We start from the raw sequence: 27,958 nt of genomic DNA on the forward strand, positions 1-27,958 counted from the left end.
TTAGTGCAGCGCGGAGAGGAACTACCTGGTGCTCTCCAGGTTTCAGGAGGGAGTCTCCCCTGAGACATGCTTCCCTCCCTCCTCCTCCAAACTCCTCTTCATCAGAGCTGGGTTTATACCAGGTGGAAATTGGGCAGTATATACTGAAAGTCGGGGGTGGTCTCGCTGTGCCAGGGGATTGCGGTCAGGCCTGGGGAGGGGGGGGAAAGGCTTAGGTCGACACCCCTTCTTCTCCTCTACCCCGTTCTCAACGATCTGTGGCCACCACTGAAGTCAGATCTCCGCCTTCCTTGAAGGGTTACTTGCAATACGGGCTCTTCTGAAAGCTAACTCACGTTTTTCCGGCAGGAACGTAAGGCAGGCAGGGTGTGGGGTAAACAGAGTGTGGTTGTTTGCAAAACCTAGAGTCCAGGTGTGGGGAACGGAGTGGAGTCGGGGGCCGACTTCGGAATCCAAGACGGGCATTTGACGTGCAGCCGCAAAGTGGTTCTCTCTGCTCAGTACTCATGTTGAGTGCCGCCGTGTATTCCCCTCTCCTCCTCGTTCCATGGTGCGGAAGGAGAGCGGATGGGAGATGTCCCAGGGTGGGAGGGATAGTGACCACCATGGCCCTGGGGCACAGGGATTGTGCCATGAAGTCTGGGCAGTTTTAAAGAGACCGGTCTGATGGGGTCAGAGGAATCTGTTCCGTTGGGAGGAAGACAAAGCTGAGAAGGTAGCTTGGACCAGGCAGACCCTGTCCTGCTGGAGGCAGGGGAAGCCTTTGACCGTTTTGAAGCAGCTGTGTTACGGGATCCAGGCCACGCTTTGGGGAGATTCTGTGTGGTAGTGGGGCGGAGCTGGGGTGGGCTGCCGGGAGGAGAGACACTAGCCAGGAGCCTGCTGCGGTGCCTGGACACAGCAGCTTGACTTGGGAGATGACAGCAAGAATAGAGAGGAAGAGGGACATGGCGATAGAGAGTTGGAAGAGCTGACCAGACTGAGCAGGTGAGGTGAACTGCGTCCTGATTTTGTCCTGTGTGACGCGCTCCCATGTGTATAGTGCACACCCGCGCCTCATGCAGCCTGTGTATAATGTGCTCCCGTGGTACTGCCCGTGTTTTTCCCTCAAAAATTTGGGCAAAAAGTGCACATTATACACAGCAAAACACAGGGTATAACTTTGAGATCTGAATGTAGGAGGAAAAGGAAAAGGCAGGGTTGGGACAGAGGGGTTAGCAAAAATGACAACTTTGGTTTCAGACAAGTTCAATTTGAGGAGCCAGCTAAATGCAGACGCCCAGGTGGGACCAGAGATGCGGAGTTGCGGCTTAAAAGATACGGTGGGCCTGGGGGGCGGGGATGTGGGGTGTCATCCACGTCCACACGAGGTCTGGCTGCGGTTTGGGGAGCGTCCGGTGGCTCCTGTCCTGAGGGGTGGTGCATCGCTCCTTCTGCTCCTAAGTGCCGCCCACTCTCCCTCAGCTCCTGAGAGTGCAGCAGCTGCTGGCCTGGTGCCCTGAGGCAGGCGGGAGCCGCTCGCTGCCACCGATACCGACCAGCAAGCTGCCAGCCCTTCACACTTCTTGTCAGATTTAGAATCAGAACCTAGAACACAGTGTATCATTCTTTTTTTCTCAGTCTGCCTCTGTTTTTCTCATTTGATTAATTTCCCTTGCTAATCCTTGGGTGTGTGTTTACATTTTAAAACAAACTGTTTGGATAAGTGGAGGAAAACTTCTAGTAGGAAGCATTTGGAATTAGGGGGAGCCGAGAGAATGTGGAGGTACCTAATATTATTAGTGGGTGGTCTCTGCAGTTTAGTTTCTGCCACTGGAGGGAGGCCCTGAGTGTCCCAAAGACCGTCCCCCTGCCGCTGGGAAGGCCCACGCAGAACCTGTTCTGGACAGGCAAAATCCAGTCTAGGAGAGAAACTCCCCAAACTTTCTCTGAACAAACCATTTTTTCCTCACAAGTTCTGCCTGCTCTGCATCCCTTATGTAGCCTTAGAAGCCTGTTTTTGTCGCCCTCCTTTGTGTTGTGTTGGGGGAGCAGGATGGGACCCCTGGCAAATACCTAGCCCCTCTGTGCTCCTCCCATTGCTCTGTGAAGCCAGCCCTGGGCCATCCCCCTGGTGGGGCTAGACGAAGAGTAGGTATGAAGCTTCACAAATGAACACATGTTCTTCTGGGCCTGCGTAAAGGTAGGATTTGGTGATGTTGAACTTGGTGCTCTTAGGAAAGAACACTGGGCTGGGGGTTGCAGGCAGGCCCTGGACCTCGTTTCCCAGAGGTCAATGGGATGGAAGGCTGGCCCCAGTTACTCCTCCCCTCCTGGATCCAGGGAGTACCAGTGGTCGGCTTGTTTCAGACTGGCATCTGCTGGGACTTTTTTCCAGGAGTCAGGGCTGGAGTTGAACCCGCTTCTCCATGTCATCTAGTTCTGCAGCACATAGAATGGCTTTGACGCAGCAGGAAGCTAATTGGACCCCAAAGGCTGGAGGCCGGAAGTTCGGCCTTATGTGCTCACCCCCCAACTAAAGGGCCAGGATGCCCTTTGTGGAGTTGGGAGGTGAAGGAAACAGGTGACCCCAGTCCCTTGGAAGCTTACCCAGCCGCTCCCCCACCGACTCTCTGGGCATCCGCCAGGCCCGCTCCAGCAGGTGTGCAGCATCAGGTGTGCGGCACATCATCCTCACCCTCCTCTGTCTTCCTCGAGGATCCGAGAAGTTACAGCGGTCAGGGAACCTGGAGATCACCGCTCCTCTCCCCCACCTCCCACCTTGCCCCATGGTTTTATTGATTGATTAATTGTAGATAGAGTGGGAGAAAGGAAGGGAAAGAGAGACATCAATTTTGTTGTTCCACTCATTGATGTACTCATTGGTTGATTCTGGTATGTGCCCTGACCAGGGATTGAACCCACAACCTTGGCATATCGGGACAGCGCTCTCACCAACTGAGCCACATAGCCAGGGCCCATGTTCCATGTTTTTGTTTCCTATTTTAAGTTCCACTTGAAGCAATTGTCTTTTCATATCCTTGGGATCGTAATGGTTCTCCTCAATACTAGATTTTAAAGTTACCATAAATATTAACCTGTTGTTATAGTGTAATAGCATGGTAAAATAATGTCTTATTTTTTTCTATAGTTGAACCTGTTGGGCTTTTTCCTTCACGATTCCTTCAGTTGCCTCGGGCCTGGGACAGTCTTCATCCCTTTTCAGATTTCATAAATACATGCTTCTACTTCCTCCTACTTTTTCTGTGACTCAGGCGGGGAAAAAACGATCTGCGGTAACCCTTTACTCCATCCAGAGCTTACTCCTCTCCAGTTACACCGGCATCACTTGTTCAGAAACACTTCCGTTATACGTTGTTTGAGAAATGATGTCATTTGGTAAATTTTTATGGGTGTGTATATTACTTTTACATTTTATATATAGAAATATTTTAGCTTCCTGATGCCATCCACTGATATGTACAGCTTTGCTCAGGGAGTGTGCCTGTCAGTGACTGCTCTGTGCTTGTTTTGTAGCTCCTTCCCTGCAGGCGCCTTTGCTACGGGCGTGCTTTGGGAGCCTCCCTTGCGGTCCCTTCCTGAACTCCCGGGAGGTGCCCTCAAGGATCCAAGGTCAGGTGGTGGGTCAGTGGCACAGGTGGGGCCGGAGCCTAGCTAACCCATATGGGGCTCCTGGGGCTGGAAAACCATGTCCAGGTTCACCCTCCAAAATGCCTTCAAGATCAGCAAATGTTTAGTGAGGTCGTGTTTAACGACCTTTTGTGTTTGGAGCAGAATTCTGTTCATTTACACAGCACAATTGCTTTCAAGTTCAAACAAGCAAGAGGGGAAAGGAAGACTTGAAAGTGACTTGACCGTATCTCCCTTTTTCCCATCCCATGGGAAACAGGCATTTCCCCGATCCCCCAAAAAGACACCCCCCTTGCTGATCTCCCAGAAGGAAAGTGGGCAGGTCTTCACTGTAATCATTTCATTGTAGCTCTGAAGTGCAAATATGTAGCAGCGACCAGAGCCGGTGCTGCTCAGGTGGGTTGCCGGGGGGAACCCTGGGTTTGGAGTCAGATAGGCCTGGATTCAGCCTTACGGATTTTGTGATTGTGAGGAGGGGCAAATGACAGTAACTCTCTAAGCCCCAGTTTCTTCCTCTTTAAAGTGGAGGTGATCATCTTTAACTCCAGGGGGGCTGTGGGAGCAGAAAGGAAGCAGAAGCTCTCTTCACAGTATCTGATGAGCCGTGGTCATTCGCCAGCTGTCTCTTGACTGGGAATCAGAATTTTCTGGGAAGAAGCACGAGGCTGCTCCAGAGGCCCAGGTCCTCCCAGGAAAGGCAGCAGCCTCTGTACACCAGCTCCTTCCCAGTCCAGGCTCCTGGGTAGAGAGCCACTTCTGAGCCCAGAGGGTTTTCCTGCTGGCTCTGCCCGCCCCCCTCCCCTCCAGCCTGGGAGTCTTTCCCTGGCCTGACCCTGAAGCCCACCCCTTTTGCAGCCCTTCTGTGGCTTAAGGGGGTTCTGGTTGCTGAAAAGAAGTCCAGGTGAGACTGCCGCATGGACTAGTGAGCAGCCACAGAGAAAACCCCTGTCCCAGAGAGAGAGGCGTTGGCAGAAGCCCCTCAGAACACACAGCAGCAGAGGTGGGTTCCCAGAGAGGGACAAAGCCGTGGCCTTGACTGGAGCCCTCGTCTGGGCCCTGTACTTCCAACCCTCTTCCTGGGGCTCTGGAGGCTACGACTTCCCTCCACTGCAGAGCCAGCTTCCCTACCCCAGCGGCCCTGTCACTCATTCTGAATTAACGCTTTTTATTCCTGACCACCCCCAGAAACACATTTGATGGCGGTTGGCCAGTGGGACAAAGGGCTCTGAGATCATATGCTGTCTGGCTTTGCCTGCCTGCCTGGCTGCCTGACACATCACAGGTGCACACACATTCAAATGGACAAGTCAAACTACAGCCCCTCACGAGTTGTCCTGGATTCAAATCTGCAGGAGCAGACCCTGACCACAAGGCTGCCTCACTCGTGTCGGCCCCTCTGGGGCTGCTGCCACCTCGAGCACCACGGAGTATGGGAAGGCCGGCAGAAGCATCTTGTGCGGTCCGTTCGCTGGTGCAGTCGTGTCAGAGCTGGCACTAGAGCCCAGCTCTGCCCCTGCTCTGACCTGTGTTCCCTGCACCAGGCCTTGCAGACACCCATTCCTTTACTTGGCACCATGAGTGGCTTGGGCAGGAGACAGGACACACATCTGGCTCAAATCCCAGTGCACCTCCTAGCGGTGTGACCGTGGGCAAGCCTCCGTCCCCGTCTCCACACCTGTCAGCTGCCCAGGATGACAGGAGCTGGTGAGGTGGTGTGGTGTCCCACCTGGCAAAGCACACGCACCTGGAAAGGATGATTGTTATCTTCTTCCTGAAACGTGAAGAAACTAACTGATTTCAAAATAACCTCTGACATGTACTAGTTCTGGGTCTTGAGTCAAAGTGTCCAGATCCCCAATCTGGGGTTCTTTCTCCCTTATTGAGCTGACTTCTTTAGGGCAGGAGATGGCAAACCACATTCCCCTGAACTTTCCAGAGAGAAAGAAGTTTTTGGACCAAGGCTGCCTGGGGGAGTGTTGATGCCCACTGGCCTGTTCCCCTGCAGGCAGAGGGTAAAGGGCAAGAAGGCTGGCCCCAGGGCAGCTCCTGTGTCATGGAAATGAGTCTGTGGGTGGTACCCTGAGCTGTGCACCGCTGGTGGTAACAACACGCCCCCACCGCCCCCCCTCCTAATATACACCCCTCCTGCCAGCTCTTTTGAAGTAAGGCACAGGTTTGCATCGGAAACATTTTGAGAGAACGTTGAGAGAATGTTGAATATTTACATATGTGCTTGTATCGTTTTAATCTCAATAGCTCTGTGAGGCGAGTGGTTCTGTCCCCTTCACAAAGGAGGAAACTGAGGCCCAAGGGGGTGGGGCTTGCCCAAAGATACAAAGCAAATGAGGACCCTCTGAAGGGAGGGGTTGTGGGGGGGGTTGTCTGTGAACAAGGCTTCTGGGTGACTTCTGGAACAGGGCCAAGGGCCATGGGAAGGGAAGGGGTTTGTTTGGTGACTCTCGTCCTGCCCAGTCTGCTCCTGGTCAGGGGTCTGCCTCCCCCTCCCTCCTCCTCCCTGGGGTCCCTCTGCACTCTCTCTTTTCTGGGGCACCAGAGGGACCCTTCAGCGCCTTCCAGGAGGAGCAGAGGGAGGAAGTGGGTTTGGGCTGAAGGGGAAGAGACGGGCAGATGTAAGACCCCTGCTTCCTGCTCACACCCACTCTCACCTCTCCCCACTTGCTGCTCCCCTGGGACTCCTGCATTATGGCTGTGGCTCAGCTTTGGTCCCCAGGCAGCTGTGACAGCTGTGACCTGTGACGGGATGAGTCAGCATGGGCATTATTATGCTTGCTCTCAGGGACCCAAGGGACCTGGCTTTGAATCACAGCCTCCAGCTGCCAACTCAGAGTCTGCGAACCTCCAAGGCCTTCCTGGTAGGGGGCAGGGCAGCTCTGAAAGAGGAGGAGCAGGGTCTTGCAGGAAGCTCCCTGTGCCGTGGAGGGGCATGGCCTGGTGGACAGAGGTGGCCCCACCCAGGTTCCTGTGGGCCAGGGGATGGCTGAGGGCTCTTCCTTCCCTCGCAGCCAGCTGTTGAGAGAGGGGTAGCTTTCTGGAAACATGCTGGGTGTCCAGCTGCTCAGCCTGAATTCAGGTCAGGGCGCTTGCTTCTCTGTGGGAGGGAGGGTGTTCTGGCTTCCCCTGTCTGGGAGAGGCTGCTGGAGAGGGTGAGCGGCCCCCCCACAGGCCCCTGACGTGGCAGCTGAAAGAGCAGAGAGAGCAGCGCTGGGGAGCCTGGAATCACCTGAGCCTCACCAGCTGTCAGGGGCCTAGCCTGGCCAACTCCCAGGGGAGTGCCAGGGCCCGAGCGCTCCGTGCGGGCAGACCCAAGGACAGGAGGGGTCCGAACCTGCCCTTGAGGAAACGGTCTCTCTTCTTCCTAGGGAGGCTTGAGGTCTTGGAAAATTCACTCCCAGCTCCAACTTGGAGCTGGCCAGACAGTGTGTCACTCTACTCACCAGGAATGCCTTTGGGCAAGTTGTTTGTCTCTGTGTGCCTTGGTTTGTGAATCTGTCAAATGGGACCAATCACACTTACTCTAGGATTGGTGTGAGAAGTAATAAAAAACACTCGTGAAAATCAGTATTTCCCAAGTCAGGGGAATGGTGGGCAGTGGTTCTCCCTACAGGGTGAATTACTGTCCGCATCGCTGAGGAAGGAGAACTGGGAGGGAAAGCCGCTGCTCCTGTAACCTTGCCCCCTGACCTCGCAGCTGCAGGCCCGGACCTAATTTACGGGGCTGTAAATGTCCGTGGTGAATGTGCTCTGGCCGTTGGGCGGGACCGTTCTGCTGCCCGTAAACCCCGGGCAGCCTCGTTAACTCTGCTGTGCTCAGAGGCTGGGTAATGATGCCAGGAGCCAGCCAATGAGCCTTGGTGAACCCTCCCCACCCCCCGTGGGGAGGGGCAGCTGCCTGCACCTTCCCCTGTCCCAGCACACAGGCCCTGTGGTCATCCCGGAGGGCTCTTTCTGGCCTGGTGGATAGAGAATACATAGTGACTGAGGATGGAAACCTTCCTTCGATTCCAGGTCCCAACCTTCCAGACCTGAGAGTCATTCACCACGACGGCACCACAGGTGCTGCCTCTGGGGCCCTTGAAAAGGGGCCGACGACCCTCGCTGAGATCCGGAGCCCCTGTGGATCAGCGAGAGGGGGAGGGGCCTGCTGGGAGAGAGAAGGGGATCCGAGTGCTGGGAGCTGGGACCAGATGTGCAGTGGTTCTGGAAATGCCATTTGTGCAGAGCACACACACAGGGTGGGTACAGAACAGATGCGCTCCTCTCTTTCTCTTCCGCTTCTCTGCTGCTGGGTGATTCGGAAGCCGCGGCCTGGCTGGCTGCCCTGCGGAGGGAGGGAGGAGCGGCGCCGCTGTCCTGGGTGCTGAGCCGGCACATCCCGGCTCACTCAGGGTTGTTCCCAGAGAGCCCAGCTCAGCGGCCTCTCCCGGGCCGCGCCTTCCTCCCACCCTCTGGCTGGAGTCGAGATCCCTCCGACTTCTAACTGCTGGAGGACCGTCCAAGTGTCAGCTGCCTTCGGGGCCCGTGCCCCTCATGAGATGGAGGCAGGAGGCTGGCGTGGAACCACCAGCAAAGAGGCCCAGTGTCACAAAAGGGAAAAAAATGCCTCAACTATGATGGACACATGCATTTTTTCCTAAAAAGTGTTCGATGGAGTGTTGCAATGGAAAAAATACTGTGGTATTCGTTCCCAAAGTTTGGGAAATGCTGGATGAACAAAATCAGACAGGTTTCTCCATTGTAAAACCTTACGGAGCTCTTGGTTTGGTTTTCTGCATCATGTCCTTCCAAGAGGGTTTCCCAAACTTAGGGGGTCCCAGAACCATGATTTTATGCACCATCTCGGGCCTGGCATTCCACAAAACGCACACTGGGGAGCCCTGGGCGACTTGTATTTCATGCACCTGAGCAGGACAGAGCGACAAGGGAGGAGGGTGAGGCTGCACCAGCTGCCCCCCAAGGAGGGGCCCAGCGCTGCCTCCACGCTGACCACCCCCTCGCTGTGTGATCTTGAGCCACTTTCTTTCACTGTCTGCACTTGTTTTCCCAGCCACAGATTGAGTGTGACACCTGGCACACAGTCAGTCCTCAGTAAACGCCTATTAAATGAACGAATGAGAGGGTTGAACTGGGGTCTCCCAAATTCTTTAGCCGACGGCAGAGCGCAGCCTCTGGGCCTCTGCACCAGTTACCAGCTGTGCGGGCTTGGCCAACTCAACTCTCCCCTGCAAAATGGGGCCGTAACAGTATCCACCGCACAGGGTTGTTACTAGGTTTAAATGGGGGCGGGGGGTGATACAATCTATTGTGGAACTTGGGGCCGTGCTCACCCGGTACGTGCGAACCAGGGCCGCCTCAGGCAGGCCAGGACGCAGGGCGAGGAGGCCTCAGTGGGCAGCGCCAGTTCCCAGCAGGCCTTCTGCAGACACGGCCCCTGCTGCGCTGTTCGACCAGGCAGGACGCTCGAAGGCCCACGCGTGAAACAGCTCAGAGTGCCGCCGCTCGGGGGTGGGGGTGCTCAGAATCCCCTCTCCCCCCCCTGTGCCTCAGAGGTTCTGTCACAGCCCCTGGGACTCTGCAAAGGGGCTCAAAAACCTCCCTTGGACAGGTGGTCGCCCTGGAAATGCTGTTGGTGCAGATCACACGTGCAGGGTGGTTCCTTTCAGCTCTCCTGGACCATGGGTTATGACTCTCTGACCTGCCACCCCTCTCCCCAGGGTCACCAGGTGACAGCACAGACCTCACCCCCAACACCTGCGACCCCCCCCCCCCCAGCATAGAGCCGCCTCACCCTGATTCTGAATGTCCCATCACCCTTTGGTGCAGGATAGATCAGCTACTCCCACCGGCTGTGGGGATTGGGCTTTCTCCTTCCCCATCCCCCATCGGCACGGGCTGTGCCTGTGGGCTCAGGGGTGGGGTGCGCCCCCGTACGCCCCTGGAGAGGACGGTTCCTGCCACGTGATTGATGGAGAAACAGAGGCCATGTGCCGAGTGATCTGCCCAGGGTGGCACAGCGCTGGAGGAGGGGTTCCTTCTGGAACTCTCCCCTCTCCTTGCCCCAGAGAGGGGGAAGGGCCCAAATGGCAACAATACAGAAAGGATTTGGTGGGTCCTTTCCCCAGCCTCGGCCGTACGTGCTCTAGGAAGGGGTCCAGGGTGGGATGTGTGGCTGACCGGGTGTGAGGCCCCAGGCTCAGGGGATGATGTAGAGGATTAAGGGGCCAGAGGACTGGATGTTGGTGGGATTAAAGTCCCCTCGGAGCCTCTCCCCACAGAGCCTCTTGCGGCTCTTTTCAAGGCTGAGGCAGGTGGGCGGGAGCCGTGCGGGGCAGCCCCTTATTTTGCATCTCCCCCTGCCGCCAGTGTCCTTCACTCAGGCTGAATGTGGACTTGGCCTGCCCCTCCCTCCACCGCACTCTCAGCCCTATTCAGGGAGCAGCTGCTGGGATGCTCACAACTCCTGGCTCCCCAGGGGGCCCCTGCCCGCGGCCCATCCACCACCCCCAGCCCAGCCCTCTGGGGGCTGCCTCTGGCCCACCCAGCCAGACCTCTCATCCCGAGAGCACCCCACTGCCAAAAGTGGGCAAATTCAGGCCGTGGGGCTTCGAGGACAGAGAACTCTGTATCCCCAAAAGCTCTAAGCCACAGTGCTAGTGGGATCTCATGCCCCATAGCTGACCTTGAAGGGAGTGTGTCCCCAAGGGCCAGCCAGGGCCCCGTCCCAGGGGTGCCCCCAGCTGTGCTGTGACGGTGCTGGACTGCGGGTGACCCTGGGCCCTGGAGAGCACTGCCCTGAGTTTGCTTCACCCACTGTGACCCGAGGGGACACTGCCCTGCTTGATAGATGAGGTGATTATGGCTCCAGATGGTGACCCTAAACAGCACAGACTAGGTCATGGCAGAGACAAGATCAGGACTTTGCCTTGCTCCTTGCAGCCTCTTTCCAAGCTCTCTGCCTCCCTCCTGGGCAGCAGGTCCCACCTCCCGCTACGCACACCCCTTCTCTGGGGCCGCTCTGTGTGTCCTCCCCTTGGTCTCCCATCTCTGTCTCCCTCTGCCTCCCGCCCGGCCCTGTGCCCATGCTCACTGTCAGCCTCCGCTCTTGTCCTCATTTTCCCAGGTGGTTTGGAAGGTGTCCTGTGTGCGTTGGTGGAGCCCAGGCAGCTGGCTCCATCCTGCCTCTCCCCACTAGTCACCCCCCTTCGTCCCTGAGGCCTCATTATTAGGGTAGCGATGACCCCCATTGTCTGGCCTGTCTGGCTCTGGCACTGAAAGGTAGGGTTTTGGCAGAGAAGGGAGGCTCGGCCTCATTCCAGTGCATTCTCTGCAGCCCGGAGCCTGTATGTGCTTGGGGCAGGACTGGCAGGCCGGGGTGGGGGTGGGGGCTTGGGGAGCAGCAGGGCAGCCCCTGTGACTAGGACGACAGCAGGGAGCCCGGGAGGGGGGAGTGGGGAGCAGGTGGTTCTTTGTCTGGAGCTGGAGTGAAGGAGAGGGGCCCTTGCCTGATCTCAGCCCCTCCGCCCCACTGCCCCCGCCCCCTGCCAAGCCTCGAGGGAGCCCCTGAGAGGGGACTGGTATCTGCTCCCATCAGATGCAAGGCCAATGGGCTTCCTCCCCCCTGGACTGAGGCAGGAGACACCCCCCTGCTGTGCAGGGGGACCCCTGCCCTCCAGCAGTGCTCACTGGGGGCAGAGGATGGATTTTCCCAGGACTCGGGGCTGCTTCTTAACCCCCACTCTCATCCCCCATCAGCCCACCCAGCTCAAGGGCCATGTGCAACTAGGCTGGGCCAGTGAGTCCCCCGAGGGGGACGGAAGGGGCCCCAGGCGCCAGAGAAGGAGGCCCTTCCTGCTGACCCGGCCACTCTGCCTCTCCGGGCTTCACTTTCCCATTTGAACAATGAGGTTGGAACCGTTACTTTTTTTGAGGCTCCTTCCCGCTTTAAAAGTCTCCGTTTAGAGTGGGCCTATGAGACTCCTAGAGCCCCCTCCTCTCAAGGGTCAGCACTCACTGGTTTGATCCTTAAAGGTTGCTTCTGAGCAGCAGGGCAGCCCTGGGGGCCGAAGGTCTGTGGTGACAAGAGGCAGCGAGCAGTGGCCTGAGGGTGGCACCCAGCAATGCCGACTGCTGCCCTGTGCGCATCTCCCAGGCCTCTGTTTCCTTATCTGTAATATGGGGTAATAATAGGACCTACTGCATATGGTTGTTACAGGAAGTCAAAGAAATGTGTGGCTCAGTGGTCGCTGGTTCGATATTCAATCAGGGACATGCCTGGGTTTCGAGCCAGGTCCCCAGTAGGGGGTGCAAGAGAGGCAACCACACATTGATGTTTCTCTCCTCTCTCTCTCCCTTTCCCTCTCTAAAAATAAACAACATCTTTAAAAAATAAGTGAAGTGCTTAGAACAGTATTTGGCCCCATGAAAACACAACACATATTAAGTGTTTTTATTCTGAAAGGCTTTGATGAAACAAGGGTGGCTGAGTTTTCTGAAACCCTCTATCATGTGAACCACATAGGTGTCAACCCTGGTGTTTGGGGTTGAGGGTGGGGACCCACACAGAGTTTTAAGCAGGCCTCCTTAGGGGTGTCCTCTCTTGTCGAGCTCTGGGGAAAACTGGAATAGCCCCTGACTGAGGACTCTTGCCTGTTTCTCCCGGATTGCCTGAGAAACACTGCGCACAGAATCAGCCTTCCTCCAGTAGTCCTCGTTGACCATGCGTAGAAAAGGGGGAAACGTGGGCTTGGTCCTCTGGGCCCCCTTGTCACACGCGCGCGGTTGTTGAGGCGTCTGATTGCCTTTTAAAAATCTCAGCAACCCACGGCAGCGTCTGCAGGCCGCTGAGAACTGGAGGAGGGAAGCACCTGCAAACAGGAGCACTCAGCATCCACAGGAGACGGGTGGCGTCTCCGCCCAGCAGGGTGGGCGCTGTGGGGGGACGCTGAGTGGGTTCTTTGAGGAAAGGGAGGCTATGGAAGAGGGACAGGGGGCTGTGGGTTTCTCTGGGCGAGATGAATAAAGTTCCTTTCTGACTGAAGTGATGAGACTTTCCTTGAAAAATTAGCACCCATCCAGTCATCCGAACATCCACTTTTTAAAAATATTTTATTCTATTTATTTTACTTTTAGAGAGAGATGAAGAGAAGGAGAAAGAGAGGGAGAAAAATGTTGATGTGTGAGAGAAACATCCATCAGTTGCCTCTCGCAGGCCCCCAGCTGGGGACCCGGCAGGCAACCTAGGCATGTGCCCTGACTGGGAATCGAACAGGCAACCTTCCCCAAACAGGCCAGCAGCGCTCAATCCACGGAGCCACACCTGCGAGGGCTGAGTATCTGCTGTTTATTCACCTGACAAGTCTTTACTGGTTGTAAAGTGCTGGTTATGCCAGGCTCTGCGCTAAGTACCGGGGATGCACTGTGATGCTTCCTTCGAGGAGCCGGCTGGCCAGTGAGAAGTCGACAGCAGACACTTAGCAGTGTGGGGTGGGGCTGGGGGTCTGCACAGGGTGCAGACCATGACTGAGGGGAGCCCTCTGAGAGCCAGGGACGTCCAAGGAGCTGGGCAGGGGGAACCAGGGTCTCCCAGGCAGGTGAGGGAGAAGGGAACTCTAGGCAGAGGGACCCACATGTGCACAGGGTGTAAGGGCGATGCCCACAACCAACCAACACAGAGTACGGTGCCTTTGGAGAGCCCTGCCCTGCGCTGTGTGCGGGGCTGTGGGGCCGGCTGGGCTGCGCTCCCTGCTCCCCAGGCCTCAAGCGTTCCCCCTGGAGTCCCCCTGGCCCGGCCCTGAAATCCCTCATCCTCCTCCGCTCGTTGCCTGTTCATTTCTGCTTTCCTGGGTCTGGAGTCAGGAGTAAGGGCGGAGGGGAGGGAGTTTAACCTCTCTGAGGCTCAGATTCCCTACCCACACACCAGGCCAGTGGATGAGGTGATCTCGAAGGTCTCCAGGGCCTTCTAGCATTTTCAGCGCTTGTCCAAGCCCTGTTTGGACCTTTCCCACGGGATGTTCGGAAACATCCTGGGCACCGCCTGGGCCTCTGTTGGCAGAGGGCCTGGGACGGGAGCTGGTGAGTGGTGGTGGAGGCGGGGCACCTGCGCCAGTGCTGAGAGGGGGACCCCCAGCTTGTCTGTGCTTCTCCCTCAGTGTGACCCTGGGAACACAGGCTACATCAGCACAGGCAAGTTTCGCAGCCTCCTGGAGAGCCACAGCTCCAAGCTGGACCCACACAAGAGAGAGGTGCTCCTGGCTCTGGCCGACAGCCACGCGGATGGGCAGATCGGCTACCAGGATTTTGTCAACCTGGTGAGTGCTCTGGCGCAAGGGCTGTGGCTTCGAGAACCTTTTGGACAATTAAAGGGCTCTGTTGGCCCACAGCACTGAAAAATCCAGGCTTCGGCATGGTATTGCCAAGGACCCAGTTTCTCTTTGTCTCTCGGTTCTGCCTTCTGCTGTGTCCACCCACACTTTGAGAAGCCCCTGGCAATTCTGGACCCTCCCAGTGTGGCAGCAAAGTGGCTGCAGCTATTCCAGCCCTCACACCCTCAGGCCTCACCATCAGGAGAAGAGAGGAACTCTTTGTGGTAGCTCCCACACAAGGGGTTTCCTCTGTTCCATTGGCCCAGACGGGGTCAGTTGGGATGTGTTCATTGACTCAAACCAATCAGTACCCACCTCTAGAGCTGGAAGTGGGGTCAATTCCACTGAAACAAAGGGCTGGGAATGGGAGGTGGGAGTTATCATTGGCAGGACGGGACCTGGGGCGTCGTCGTGGGAAGGACCAGGCCAGACCTCTCTAGGAGCGATGAGGCACAGGGGTTAAGGCCAGAGTGCATCAGACCTGCTGGCAGATGTCCTGGGTTGTCAAACTGACAGGGACAAGAGCCTGAGGATCCTGCCCATGATCCAGTGTCTTACAGTGTCCCACTGGGGTAACCCCCAGTGTTTTGACCGGGGTGAGATTGGAATGGGGTCCAGTGGGGTAAGCAGGAAGCATGTCACCTGCCGTGGAATGGCTGGGATGTCAGTAGAAGCTACACGAAACAACATGATGGACACAAGGCTGGAGTCTGCACTTGGTTTCCCTGTTGAAATGGAGACAGTCACCTCTGCTGTCACCCATGGGCAGGGGGCAAAGGTGAAATGACCAGTGTGACATTCACTGGTGTCAGTACCACTCACACCTGTCACTGCTCGCTGAGCTCCCTGATGTAGATGCCCAGATTTTGGGGTTATTTTAATTGCCTCTTGGCTGAGGGCCTGCCTTTTGCCCAGAGATTAACACGAGTGCAGGGAGCAGCGGTGGATTCTGTTGCTGTTCAGAGACGACCCAGGGAGCAGACCTTCCAGAGAGCAGAGGGCAGAGCTGAGCTATGCGGGTCGGGGAGGCAGTCGGGACCCACAGGGCAGGCCGTGGAGGTGAGCCATGTGCCTGAGAGCCCAGCAGTGCCACCACAGACCAGCACGGGTGTGAGCCTGCACGGGCTCAGTCCCAGCCCAGCACAGGCACGTTCGCTGCACACTTTGTGGTCCCAGAGCAGAGTGAGGGCGTGGCTGGGCCCGTGAGGTGCTCGTCTCCAGCAAGCATTTCCTGGGGTCGTCTGTGTGAACTCACAGCAGCAGGTTACTTGTCACTGGCGGGATTTCTGGAAGTTCTGAGCTGGAGCGGCCAGCTGTCACCTGGATTCGTGTGCACTGGGCTGTCCTGGAAACCGGATGAAGAAAGGGTGACCAGGGGGGAAGCTCTGGGTAGGGCAGAGCACTCAGGGCCCGGGGGCAGGTAGACCTGGTCCCTCTCCGGGCTCTGCCTTTGCCACACTCACCAGGGAAGCTCCTCCAAGCCTGGGTTTCCCCATTTGTAAAAAGAAGCCAAAGGATACCCTCTTTAGGGTTGTTGCAAGGATTAAACAAGACGAAGTATTTGAGACTTTGTTGTTTAGTGTCCTTCCAGCAGGTACGCTCTGCATCCCTTGGGAGCCCCGCCTCCCCCCAACCCAGGCAGGGAGGACCAGCCTCATTCAGAACCCCCGCAGGGCGTTGCCAGGCCTGTCTTCCAGCTCAGACCACATCACGCCGCAGCTGGGTGGCCGGGGTCGCCGTGTGTGGGTGTGCAGCTTGTGTGCTGGGCAAGGGTGCCTGGCAGAGGGGTGACTGGGACTGAAGTCCGTCATGGGCTTTGTTCACCAAGGCCTGGGATGGGTGCAGCCACGTGGAAGAAGAGGACCCCTTATCTAACTGGCACAGCAGTGCCAATTACATGGATTCCGGACTCGGGCAGATCGGGATTTGAATCCTGACTCTGTGGCTTACTAACTGTGGGTCCTTGAGAAAGTACCCTCTCCAAGCTCTGGTTCCCATCCTCACAATGTGGGGATAATACTGTGCACCCAAAACTAAGATGACCCCCTCCTTTGCTGCTGTGTACACACGGTCTCTCCTTGTAAGCTCTGTGAGGCCCAAGACCATGGTCACTACCACGCCCAACACAGGTCTAGGCACACAGGGGGTGCAGGTGAGTGGGGAGTGTATGTGTGCTCACCGAGCTCCTCCTGTTCTCCTACTGAGCCTGTCCTCACCACCGGGCTTCAGGGTGTGGCTGTGGGTGTGTGAGTGTGTGTGCGATGTATATGCACACTCAGAGATTGGAATAGAGGATGGTAAGAGTGGCTACAAAATCCTTCCCAATATGGGCTTGCAGTGTGCATGGAACCCAAACCCTGCCTGGGTTTACAGGACTCCTGAGCCACTGAAAGGAACCAGGCCCAAGCTTTGTAGATGCAGAGCGGGTGAGAATAGGGACTCTTGGGAAGGGGTTCATCTGGGAAAGGCTCTTGGGGCTTTAAGGCAGACTTCAAAGATGAGACACAGCAGAAGCCCAGATGGGGAAGGTCACTGCAGACAGAGCGGGGCGCCTTCCACTGGCCTGGGCTGAAGGCAGGTCCGCCCCAGCCGCTGCCTTCCACCACAGGGCTTCAGGCCCCTGTGCCTTGGCCGGGCCCGGTTCACCTGGCCAGCCCTCTCTGGACTGCTGCCTCCAAGTCTAGCCTCATGTCCGCTGCTGGGCCCACGGCCCCAGGAATATGTTGATAATCCTCACCCCAGTTACATGGAACAGCCCCCTGGACAGTACTGTGGGCTCTGGGGCTGGGAGGACCATGCCTCTAGGACGTTCTCCCATAATCAAGGTTGAGGAGGGCAGGTGGGAGGCGGCAGAGGCCTCAGGAGGCTGGGAGTCAGCAAGGCTGCCTCTGCTCTCTGGGAGCCAGGCTGACTGCTGGACCAGGCAGCCAGGGCTCTCCGGAGTCAGGCATCCTCAGGGTGCCAAGGGCAGGGTCAGTCCTTACGCCGGGTGGGGACCTTCTACAGCACAGCTTTGAGTTCTGGTTCTGAGGAAGTCAGCAAGGGCTGTGTACCTCTTCCCAAGCTAGTGTTTATGAGGATGCCAAGTCCTACAGTTCTCACTCAGATTTCACCTTCTCCAGGAAGCCCTCCCTGACCACCTTGAGACCGAGCTGAGCTCCCTCCTGTGTGCTCCTGCAGCAGCCTTGACTCTGAATGGAGATTGCTGGTTACTCATCTGTCTCCAGCCCACTGTGTCCCCTGTGTCTGGCAGTGTGCCTGACACTTAGTAGTTGCTCAGGAAATTGTGATGGTTGGATGAGAGATGAGTGGATGGAAGGAAGGTTTATTGAATATGTGAACACAAGCTCAGGAGCCTTATTAAGTTTGAACTTGATGGGTTCTTAAAACTGCCTGTGCCTTGGTTTCCACATCTAGTAGAATAGGGATATTCATAGTCTTCGTATAAACTGGTTGTACCAAATGAACCAACATGTGAAGTGCTTGGAACAATCCCAGACACGTAAGAGCTCAGCGAGTATTGCTTCTTGTGAAGTGTGGCAGGAGAATGAGAAAGGTGAGATTAGGCCTGGTTGGTCTAAGGACTGTGCTGGCTGGGAAAGGGGCTGGGGCTCCCCTGAGACCCTGGTTCTAACCCTGTCCCTCACCCTGTTTCCTCTTCAGATGAGCAACAAGCGGTCCAACAGCTTCCGCCAGGCCATCCTGCAGGGGAACCGCAGGCTCTGCAGTAAGGCGCTGCTGGAGGAGAAAGGGCTGAACCTCTCCCAGCGACTGATCCGCCACGTGGCCTATGAGACCTTGCCCCGGGAGATTGACCGGAAGTGGTACTACGACAGTTACACCTGCTGCCCCCCGCCCTGGTTCATGATCACGGTCACACTGCTGGAGGCAAGGACGAGGGTGGGGAAGGGACTGCTCAGCCTTGGCAGAGTGGGGGCCAGGAGGTTGACTGAGATCACGAGAGGAAGGGCAGCGTCTTCTCCACCAAAAGGCGATGGTTGAGGAGCCACCAGCGGCTGGCGTTGCAGTGTTGTGAGGTTATTACTTCCAGCAGTGCGCACTGCAGCAAAACCCCCATCTGACCGCCCCACCCGAACAACCGCAACACAAGCAGTGCAGCAAGTTCACTGATTTAGTCGGGCTAACCCGTTAAAGCCCATTTACTCCTGTTCCTCCCCGAGTGAGTACTGTGGACCAGTCATTTGCTCCCCTGGGCCTCCGTCCTCCACCTGTGAAGCAGGAATAAGCAGGCCTGCGCCCCTTCTCCCATAGGCCCCCTCCTGAGCCAGGGAGTGGAACGCCAAAGCATCACACACACACACACACACACACACACACACACAAGGGTGTGTCTATGAACAGGTAAAGGTGGCCTTAACATATTTTGAAAGAACACTCTCCCCTTAGGGGATCATCCAGACCCATTGTTATTCTAAAAGCATCCTGCTCCTACAACAGGACCCAAAGGTGCCTCTTTCTGAATCAGTGCCCATGTGTGAGGAACTCTGAATTCTTTTGGCTGTTCACCCTAAGAACCTGTGGGGCCCCCAACCCCAGCTCCTGCGTGGACGCTCTGCATCCCTGTAGCATTTTATAAAATCTCCGCTGTTTCTCCTCCAGAGCCACAGGCCTAATTACCACCCCTGCACATGTTCCTGTAAAGTTCCCAATCAAAGAGCAGGATCGTTAAGCCTCCTGGCATCATTCTTCTTCTTCTTCCTTTTTTCTCCTAAATCAGAATAGCTGGTCTGCAGGCCAGAGTGCCTCTGCTGTTAAGGCTTTAGCCACACACACATTGAAGTTGCAATTTTTGTAAGATATTCTTGGACTCTTTCTGCAAATGCTTACTGTGTTGGTCTATTTATTAACTTTCTATCTGAGGACCAATAATAACGAGCTGCCTTGGAAGCTGTGTTTGTTGCCAGGCCACCCGCATCCTGTTAGGTGGACAGGACGGTTCCCTGGAGAGCCCAGGAGAGTCCAGCAGCTGGGAGGCTTGAGCCAGTCCAGGCTCAGCCCAGGCAGCCTGAACTTGACACTAATTACAGCTGCCTTCACGGATCGCATGCCTGGCACCTGGCCGCCTTCGTGCGTTTCATCTCTTTCAAACCTCATGCCCACCCCTGGAAGCGTGGGTATTCATATCCCCATTTCCAAATCAGGAAATCGAGAACCAGAGAATTCAAATAATTTGTCCAGGGTTATCCAGAGAAGCCAGATTCTGTGTTCAGATTGGTTTCAAATTTCCATAACTCTCAGCTATGTAAACTCAAACCACCAATCTAGAAGAAAATGTTGAAATAACTATTTCGAAGTCCTTGTACAAAAGCCTAGGGCTTTTGTTTTACATACAGTTCTAGAAAACTGGTTTTCTGATTCTATAACAGAAAAAATAGAAGGGATTCACTACCAGCCAGCAACAAGAAGTAAGAACCTAGCCCTGGCTGGTGTAGCTCAGTGGACTGAGTGCCAGCCTGCAAACTAAAGGGTCACCAGTTCAACTCCCAGTCAGGGCACATGCCTGGGTTACCTGCCAGGTCCCCAGTAGGGGGTGTGCAAGAGGCAACTACACACTGATGTTTCTCTCCCTCTCTTTCTCCCTCCCTCCCCCTCTCCCTAAAAATAAATAAAAACACTTTTTTTAAAAAAGAAGTAAGAACCTTGGGAAAGAACAAAACAAAATTTTAAAGCAGTCCTGAAGAAGACATCAGTTCTGTAACCTAGACCAGTACCAGAGGCATCCCTAAAAGGTCATGCACATATCCTGATTAAGAATGCAGGGACGTGAGTGATGCATATTAGAGAGTGTTCCAGAAAAGAAACAGCTAAGTTCCCTTTTAGGGCTTAAGTAAGTATGCCAGTCATTTGCAAAGTCTGCCTAGGTGGGGCCATAGGCGAGGATGTAAAGAAGCTGGGGTCTTGGTGGACTGTTGCTGGGAATGTCAATACGGTGCAGCCCCCATGGGAAACAGCGTGGCGGTTACTCGGAACAGGAAACTTAGAATCACCGCGTGTTCCAGCGGTTCCACCTCTGTGTATGTTCCCCACATAATTGAAAGCAGGGACGCTAAGGGATATTTGTACACCCATGCTCATAAAGGAATTACTAACTGTTGTGAAAATGTGGAAGCAACCCAAGAATTCATCATCAGAGGAATGATAGGCAGAATGCGGTTTATATATACAATTCATCCTTAAAAAAGGAGGGAAATTGTGGCCTAATCCACAACGTGGGTGAACCTTGATGATGTTGTGCTAAGTGCAATAAGCCAGTTGTGGCACCTGGAGTAGCCAGACTCGTAGGCAGAGAGGAGAACTGTGGGTGCCAGAGACCGGGGAAAGGAGAACGGGAAGCTGATGCTCACCGGGCGCAGACTGTCAGTTCTGCAGGCTGGAGAGACTCCGTGGGTGGAGGGGGTGCTGGTTGCCGAACAGTGTAAACATACTCAGTGCCACTGAGCTGTACACTCAACACTGATTCAGACGGGAAACTGTATGCTGTGTGTATTTTACCCATCATGAGTTTTTAAAAATCAGCTTATGGGGAGTTGCCTTGCCCCCAAATGGGCATGTGAATTACTATAGGAATCAAAGTTTAAAATCCTCCAAGCCCTTCCTGCTTCACAGCAAGGAAGTGTGGGCAGAGATCATGGGACCATTTTGTGACCATTTCTAACATGAAATGACCAGACAGACATGGGTAGAGATGGGTGAAGCTGGGCCGGGCTCTGGCTGCAGGGGCGCCCCGCATTAACTGAGAAGGGAAGAAGACGACTTCCAGGAAGGGTTCCGGCTGTCAACACGAGAGGGGTTCCCGTGTAGTTTTGCACTTAGTAATAGGCCTTCTCCGTCCTGTGCTTTCCTCCAGGTTGCCTTCTTCCTCTACAACGGAGTGTCGCTGGATCAGTTTGTGCTGCAGGTAACCCACCCGCGCTACCTGCAGAACTCGCTGGTTTACCACCCGCAGCTCCGAGCACAGGCTTGGCGCTACTTGACATACATCTTCATGCATGCAGGGTGAGTACCTGTCTTCTGTTCCGTCAGCAGTCCCTAAGGAGCCCTCATCATCCCACAACACAAAAGGTTGCTGGTTCGATCCCCAGTCAGGGCACACGCCTGGCTTGTGGGTTCATCCCCAGTCACGGCCCATATGACAAGCAACCGATCGGTGTTTCTTTCCCTCTCTTTTTCCCTTCCTTCCATTCTCTCTAAAAATAAATAAACAAAATCTTTTTTAAGAGTCCCTATGGAAAAATAAGTGGCCCAGATAGCCTGGTTTGAAACATATTTCTTAGTTTATCTCCCTGGACACAGAATTTGAAGTGGCTTCTTGAAACCCATCTAATGCCAACATATGAGTTATTGAGAGTGTACGGGAAAGGGAAAGCAGAGGGAGGAAAATGCGTAAACGCCACAGTGAAATCAGCACAAACACCCATAGCCTGTGGCTCTATGTACTTGCTGGAAGTGGATTATAAATTTCTTCTGAGCTTCCTAGTAGCCAAAGCAAAGAGGAAACGTGGTCAGCTATCAAGTTCATTGTCTATAAACTGTGTGTGTGTGTGTGTGTGTGTGTGTGTGTGTGTGCGCGCCCCATCAGTACCCCCTCTGAAATAAAGGACAGACTCATTGAAGCAGCCTTCTTCCCGAGTGTTCTCCCTGTATGCTGAAAGTCTTCTTGAGGAGTTTTGGCAATGCATACGGTTCTGTTTACAGAGCCGTGTGGCCTCTTTTAGGTCTGGAGTGCCGTCAGTTCTCACTGGGGCCCCTCACCTGTTATGGGGCCAGGGGACTGCCCAGGCCCAGTTCCCGTGAGGAGCGCTATCTTGGCTGGAGACCGTTTTTCCATAGTAGAAGTGCCGAGCTGGAAAAGCGGAGTCCCTGGACACCAGACCTCTATGGTGTCTTTTACGGCCTCTCCAGGGAGAGAAACAAAGGAGCTCACAGTTAGTCTGGGGAAGCCCTGGGGCTGGGAATGGGAAGAGGATCCCTCTGGCCCTCGAGGCTCCATCATTCCGGTTCCTCTGCAGAAAGACCTGCAGTGGCAAGAGGGAGCCCCACGGTGAGCCCCCCTTCTTGCTGAGCCTCTAAAGCGGCACCAACACCGACCCCAATGGGCTGCACCTGCCAGAGAGGGCAGGGGCGGTGAGGAGACACTCTGACGGTTGCCGATGGATGTCTCCACTCTGAGCCACAGGGAACGGTTGGCATAGGCTGTTGTTTGCTTTGCCTGCTGTGTCCCAGGCTGTGATTTCACAGGGTTAAGGAGCAGAGTGAGGGAGGCATGTCCTGTATCAGTCTTCTCATGAGTCAAGGTCTAGCAACAACAGGAACTGGGGACTTTCCTGCCCAGGCTGCCCAAGCCCGAGGCTGCATGTGGGCTGGAACCACCTGCCTGGTTTGCAGGACTGCCCTCCGGCCTTCCCTGATCCTTTTGGAGTAAGGAGGGAGGATGGACAATGTCTCCATGGTCTCCTCATCCATTATCTGCCTTTGCCAGCTGAAAGCCCGGAGTGGCTCCCCGCCCAGGGAGAACCTGGGAGGACTCTCCAGGCCCGTGACTTTGATGGAGGGCTCTTGACTGCTGCTGCAGTGGACAGGAGACAGGGACAGCTGGCCAGCACCTAGGGAAAGTCCAGCAGGGTGACCTGGTGCTCAGGGACATACTCCGGGCTGGTGAGTTTGGAAGCCACTGTGGCAGAGAAGAAAGAGTTCTGCTCGGGAGGCAGGAGCTCTGGGTTCCTCTCACCTGGCCTCTTCTTCATCAAGTTCTAGGCTCAAACCAAGGCGACGGGACTAGAAAACCTCTGAAGTCTCTCAGTCTGTGAGCCTGATGCTACCACGCAGCTCCTTTTCAGTAAATGTGTCTGAGATTTCTCATCTAGAATCCTTTTGCTGGCACAGTCGGGGGTGGGGTGGGGGCTAGAAGATTCCAGGCATGGTGGGAATTTGGGACAGAGCCTGATCTGAGACACGAGCTACCTTCCAGGCATCCTCCTGGGGAAGCAGGTGCCCACGTGTCCTGCCTGTAGTGGTGCAGTTGGCCTCCAGGCCGAGCCCTGCAGACCAGGCCAGCATCCGTCCGGACCCCTTGTTACATGCCTGTTACCCAATAACTTAAGCACCCCCAGGGAGCTGTCCAGCTGCTCTAGGCTCAGTTTATATGAGCTAATGGATGTTAAAGTGCTTTGTAAACTCGAAAGCACACATCAATGTAATAATAGCGATGTTATGATATTCTCTAGTAGCCTAGGCACTCAGCCGGACCCCACTTAGCAACAAGATCTGGTCACATGATGGGATAAAAAGGAAGGCATTCTAGGGGTGAGAAAGCCCAGCCCTGAGAGTTTAGGGGTAGAACGGGTCCCTTCTCACACCAGGAGGGAGAAGCCTCCCCCTTCAGGTTTTAAATGAAATATTTAAATATATAGATATATTTAAATATATAAAAATAACTGAATTATTAAGCTCTAAGAGTGATATCTAATGCTTGCTTGCACTTGTTTTGAAAACAGCTTTCTCTTTAAATATCAGTAGCTCTTACAAAACAGCAGCAAGCCAGCATGCCCTTGTGACCTGGTGAATGGAGCAGAGACCTGGGCTGTGGTACCAGCCTGCCACTATCCAGCTGTGTGACTCCAAGCTAGTCAGTGCCCCTCCCTGGGTCTTGGCTTTTCATGTGTCAACCAATGGCGTTGCTGGATCCTGACCACAGTTAGCCTCTCTCACTGAGGCAAGTGCAGACCCTGCCAGTTCCTGCCCAGGCCCTGCACATGTTCTTGCCTCAGGTGGAGGGACAGGTATGGAAAGAACACTCTTTCCAAGGTGATCTGTCTGTCGTGTAATTCCTGTCCCCCATCACCCCAGACCATGAGCTCCTCAAAGGCAGGTATAGGGTCTTGTTCGCTGCTGGATCCCCAGCATCCCGGCGCTCAGTGTTTGCTGCATAAACGCATGGGTGGATAGACCAATGAATGGAGTGTGGCCTCTCTGTGCAGGGTAGAACACCTGGGACTCAACGTGGCGCTGCAGCTCCTGGTGGGGGTGCCCTTGGAGATGGTGCATGGAGCAACCCGCATTGGGCTTGTCTACGTGGCTGGTGTTGTGGCAGGTAGGCGGGAGGGCCCTAGTCTATAGGAGAAACCTGCCCAGGGGGGCCGGGAATCCTCATGGGGTCAGGCAAGCCCCAGGCTTTCAGGGGACCCAGGACCCTCGTCACCAAAGCTCCTGAAGACTAGGGTTGTTCTTCAGGCAAATCTCCCCACCTCCCTGGAGAGGAGAGCACAGGATTTGGAATAGGCAGACTGACTGGGCTTTCAGTCGTCATACCCCCGTGTTGTCACTGTGTGAACTTGGGGGCATTCCTTCACCTCTCTTGGCCCCATTAAGCTGTAAGAGGGAGCTAATAAGATCTGCCTGCAGGGTGTTGGGATGGCGAGGTGAGCTAACAAATGGAGTAACGGTGTTATATAAACTGTGTGAGGGCAGAGTGCGATCCCTGTGGAGACACCCATACTGTGGGTGAAGCCTGGTGCCTCCCTGGCCAGGCCAGCACCTGTACCCAAAGGGAGACCTGGCCTCTGCCCACCTGGCCACTGTCCCCTTGACTGACTCACTGCTGACAGGAGAGAGTCTGGCCTAAAAGGTAGTAAGTGCTCATGCTAGCCCGAGGAGTCTGGGGCCCCCGGCTGACTCAGCTCTCATGGCAGGTGGTCATGGCCTTGAGCTCAGGGGCAGCCTGACTTCCTCCGCAGTGTGAGGTGAGGCGGGCCGGGTGAGCTGGGGACAGCAGAGCAGGTTTGTGCAGGGAAAGTCTGCACCAGGAATCTCTCACGATGTTCCAACTTTATTGCTGGGTGGGTTTTTTTTTTTTTTTGAACAAGGTTTGCCGCCTCAGCTCTTCACCTTGACAGCTGTGCCCAAGAGAGCTTGGTGTGTATGTTTAAGTAAGATCTTAATCCTTTCTGAGTAGCATTAAAGTTGTCATCAGGAGAGTGGGACACCATCAGCCTTGTAAACAACCGGCAGGTGTGGTCCCAGGCATAACGGACGTGGCTTCAGGAATCAACAGGGGAAGGGCCTCACCCCCACCACGCAGGCCGGCCTGCTGATTCCCGACGCCTTGGCCTGGATGTGGTCCAGTGCTGTCTCCTTCGCTGCTCCAGGCGCTGAGGTGAGAAACCTGGCCACCTTGAACAGCACCCACACCAGCCTGTCCCAGAATCCAGCACCTTCAATGTCCTGGAACAAAGGTCTAATGAGCATCTCTGTGAGCCAGACTGACTGAGCTGCCCCCCCGCCCAGGTCTTGACATCTGGGGATTTATGGCCACATTTTCCAAAACTAGATACTCGGAGACCCAGATGGTTAATGGTGAGGAACAGGAAAGACACGCAGAACACTTGCGGTTGGGCATCGGTTAGATGGGAGTGCCAGTAAGCCAGAAGACTGAAATACGATTCAGAATGACTCAGGCCCCACCAAAACCAGACGACACCCAGCAGGAGACAGTGCAGGTGTCACTCCCCGGTGACGCCAGCACAGGGTGGGGTGGTGCACAGGGGAGCTCGCTCGCTAGATGCAACGGAGCGGGGCTGTGTCACAGAGCCCCGGATGCACTCTGTGCTGTGTGAGTCACAGTGCAGACGCAAAGGCACTCCCGTCACAACACAGCGTGCTGTCTCCAACACTGCGTCAACGGATCTGCCTGCACCCCTTCCCCCCTCTCTGCTCAGAAAGGGGACCCATTCACAGACAGCTAGACCCTGGATGTATAGCCAGAGACCCAATGCCTGTCCTGTGCAGGCCCTATTTTATTTAACCCTCACAGAAAATCCGTGAGGCTATAAGAGTATGGTTACTCTTCACTTGTTACAGATACAGAAACCGAGGCTTAGGGAGCCCGAGAAGACAGCTGGAAGTGGCGAAGCTGGGCTCACACCCAGGCTGTCTAACCCCAAAGGCTGCGCTCTAAACCACTGTCCTGTGACAAGAACCAAAAGGCAGGCATTTCCCTTTGTGCAGATACTTTCGTGGCCAGAAACCCAGGGAGGTCTCAGTAGACATCGGGTCCTGCCCTTTAATTCCTGCCCAGTGAAAATGTTCCAAATCCAAGGCCATCACATTTTGTAGCGAGAGCTCACTGCTGCTGAGCACGTCCAGGACTCCAGGCACGTGACGAAGGCTTCACCTGTAGCCTCTGCTGTATTCAGCACAGCCACCCAAAGAGGTGGGTGCCGTCACCCCTGTTTCGCAGGTGCATCAGAACAGTGCAATGACTTGTTCAATTTGCTCAGCCAAGAAGTGCTAGACCCAGGGTGGAAACTCCTGCTCCACCTGTGCGGAGGCCAGTGTGCATTTCACCTCTGGTTAACAATTAGCTGGCTAACCATTTAACTTTTTTAAAAACCAGTATCCGAAATGCTCCACCAAGCTTTTATTTTGTAGATTATATCAATTATAAGTCACGTGTGCAGCCCCAGAGCCTAACACAGGGTTTGGCACATATTAAGCACAGATAGCTGTGGAGTAAATGGAAGAGTATGCAGACAAATAAAGTTACATTGCTTAAAGGGAGATGTTCTGCCAATTTTTATTTGGAATTCTTTTAATGGCCAAGGGAGATGTCGGAGAACACCTGCTTTAAATTTTCCAGGCTACAATGATCGCAGCTGCGCATTATGGCGAAGCCACGGGCTTATCTGTGTGCAGGCATGGACCCAGAATTTGGGGGGGATTCGTAGTCCAGACTAGACTTTGGTCCGCTGCTGTGCAGAGCTGTGGTGTGTCACTCCGCCTTGCTACTCTCTCCCCATCCTGTGCCGCCCTGGAATCACCTCCATGGAATTCATACTGGCCTTATTGAACTGTCATCCATTGGGTGGAATCCTACCTGGCCCAGGCTGCCTGCCAGAGATGGCCTTTGTTAGTATATGGATACGCATACATGCCCGTGTCTGAATTGGATCTCCTCCAGTCCCTCTAGTCCAGGGCCAATCTGCAGTCACTTGAGGAAAGTCTGTGCCACAAAGGTAGGGTAGGTGGGTCCCAAATTGTCACCTTCAAGATGCCAGAACCAGTGTCTTGAGCCTCAGACCTAGATCTGAGGCCAAGACTCAAATGATTGAATTTCTAACTTGAAAAGAACCTTTGAGGTTCCCTCCAGGGGGTGGCAAACTTCGCTTCCCAGGCCCCGCCCCCATTCAGCCAGAGCTGCTCTCTCTGCTGTGCTCCGTGGGGTAGGAGCTAGGTGAGGTTTCCACTGAAAAAGGGTTTCACTTCTCAAAAGTTGGAAAGCCCGGGACCTCCTCATTTCACAGGTGGGAAAACTGAAGCCCAGAGAATTCAGGAGCGGTGCCCACAGTCACACAATCAGCCAGCCACGCCCCCCACTGCCCCTACTCCATACTTCTTCCAGGATCCCAGGCTGCCCCCTGACCCTGGGGTCAGGACTCTGATCCTCGGGTAGGGTGAGGGAGAGGTCAGTGTGTGGAGGCTGATGCCTCTTCCCCTGGTGGATGGACCACACTGGGGAGGCCGAGGGAGCAGGATCTGGGCCCATTTGTCGGGACCCGTGCTGAGGGGAGAGGCCAGGCCAGGGAGGCTTTCTGCGTCCCAACGGTAATTAATGAGGAGCAACCGAGGAGCAAGCAGCTCGAGCAGCCAGCCCTCACTGCCCTGCAATGCAGCCTTCCCAGCCAGCGCCCAGGAGAGCGTGGGAATCCTTTGTCATGCAGATCCTATTTGCCACCCTGGGATTTTTTCCCCCTCTTCTATATGGTTGACCCCATGGCTAGGCAGTTAAAAAAAAAAGTTATCTGACAATAGATCAATACTTAATTAAAGCCTGAGGGAAGACATGAAAGGCGAGAAGAAAGATTTATAGTTGCCCTGGGAGGGCAGAAGGACTTGGGAGTTCTCAGTGGATAGTTTGTGTTTTCCTGGGAAAT

The 27,958-nt window shown here is 55.0% G+C and overlaps 1 protein-coding gene across 3 annotated transcripts in view; it reads left to right on the forward strand.

Annotated features, from left to right (window-relative positions):
- Window positions 1–27,958, forward strand: part of RHBDL3 (rhomboid like 3) — a 48,339-nt gene that overhangs the window by 2,137 nt on the left and 18,244 nt on the right. For all 3 annotated transcript variants that reach the window (XM_028520020.2, XM_028520021.2, XM_036033401.1), the window contains 4 exons: window positions 13,797–13,955; window positions 17,673–17,897; window positions 20,878–21,026; window positions 24,008–24,120. In XM_028520020.2, the coding sequence (XP_028375821.1) occupies window positions 13,797–13,955; window positions 17,673–17,897; window positions 20,878–21,026; window positions 24,008–24,120 (646 nt within the window). The remainder of the gene's footprint in view (window positions 1–13,796; window positions 13,956–17,672; window positions 17,898–20,877; window positions 21,027–24,007; window positions 24,121–27,958) is intronic.

The sequence above is a fragment of the Phyllostomus discolor genome, chromosome 8 (assembly GCF_004126475.2).
Source record: "Phyllostomus discolor isolate MPI-MPIP mPhyDis1 chromosome 8, mPhyDis1.pri.v3, whole genome shotgun sequence".
Taxonomy (NCBI): Eukaryota; Metazoa; Chordata; class Mammalia; order Chiroptera; family Phyllostomidae; genus Phyllostomus; species Phyllostomus discolor.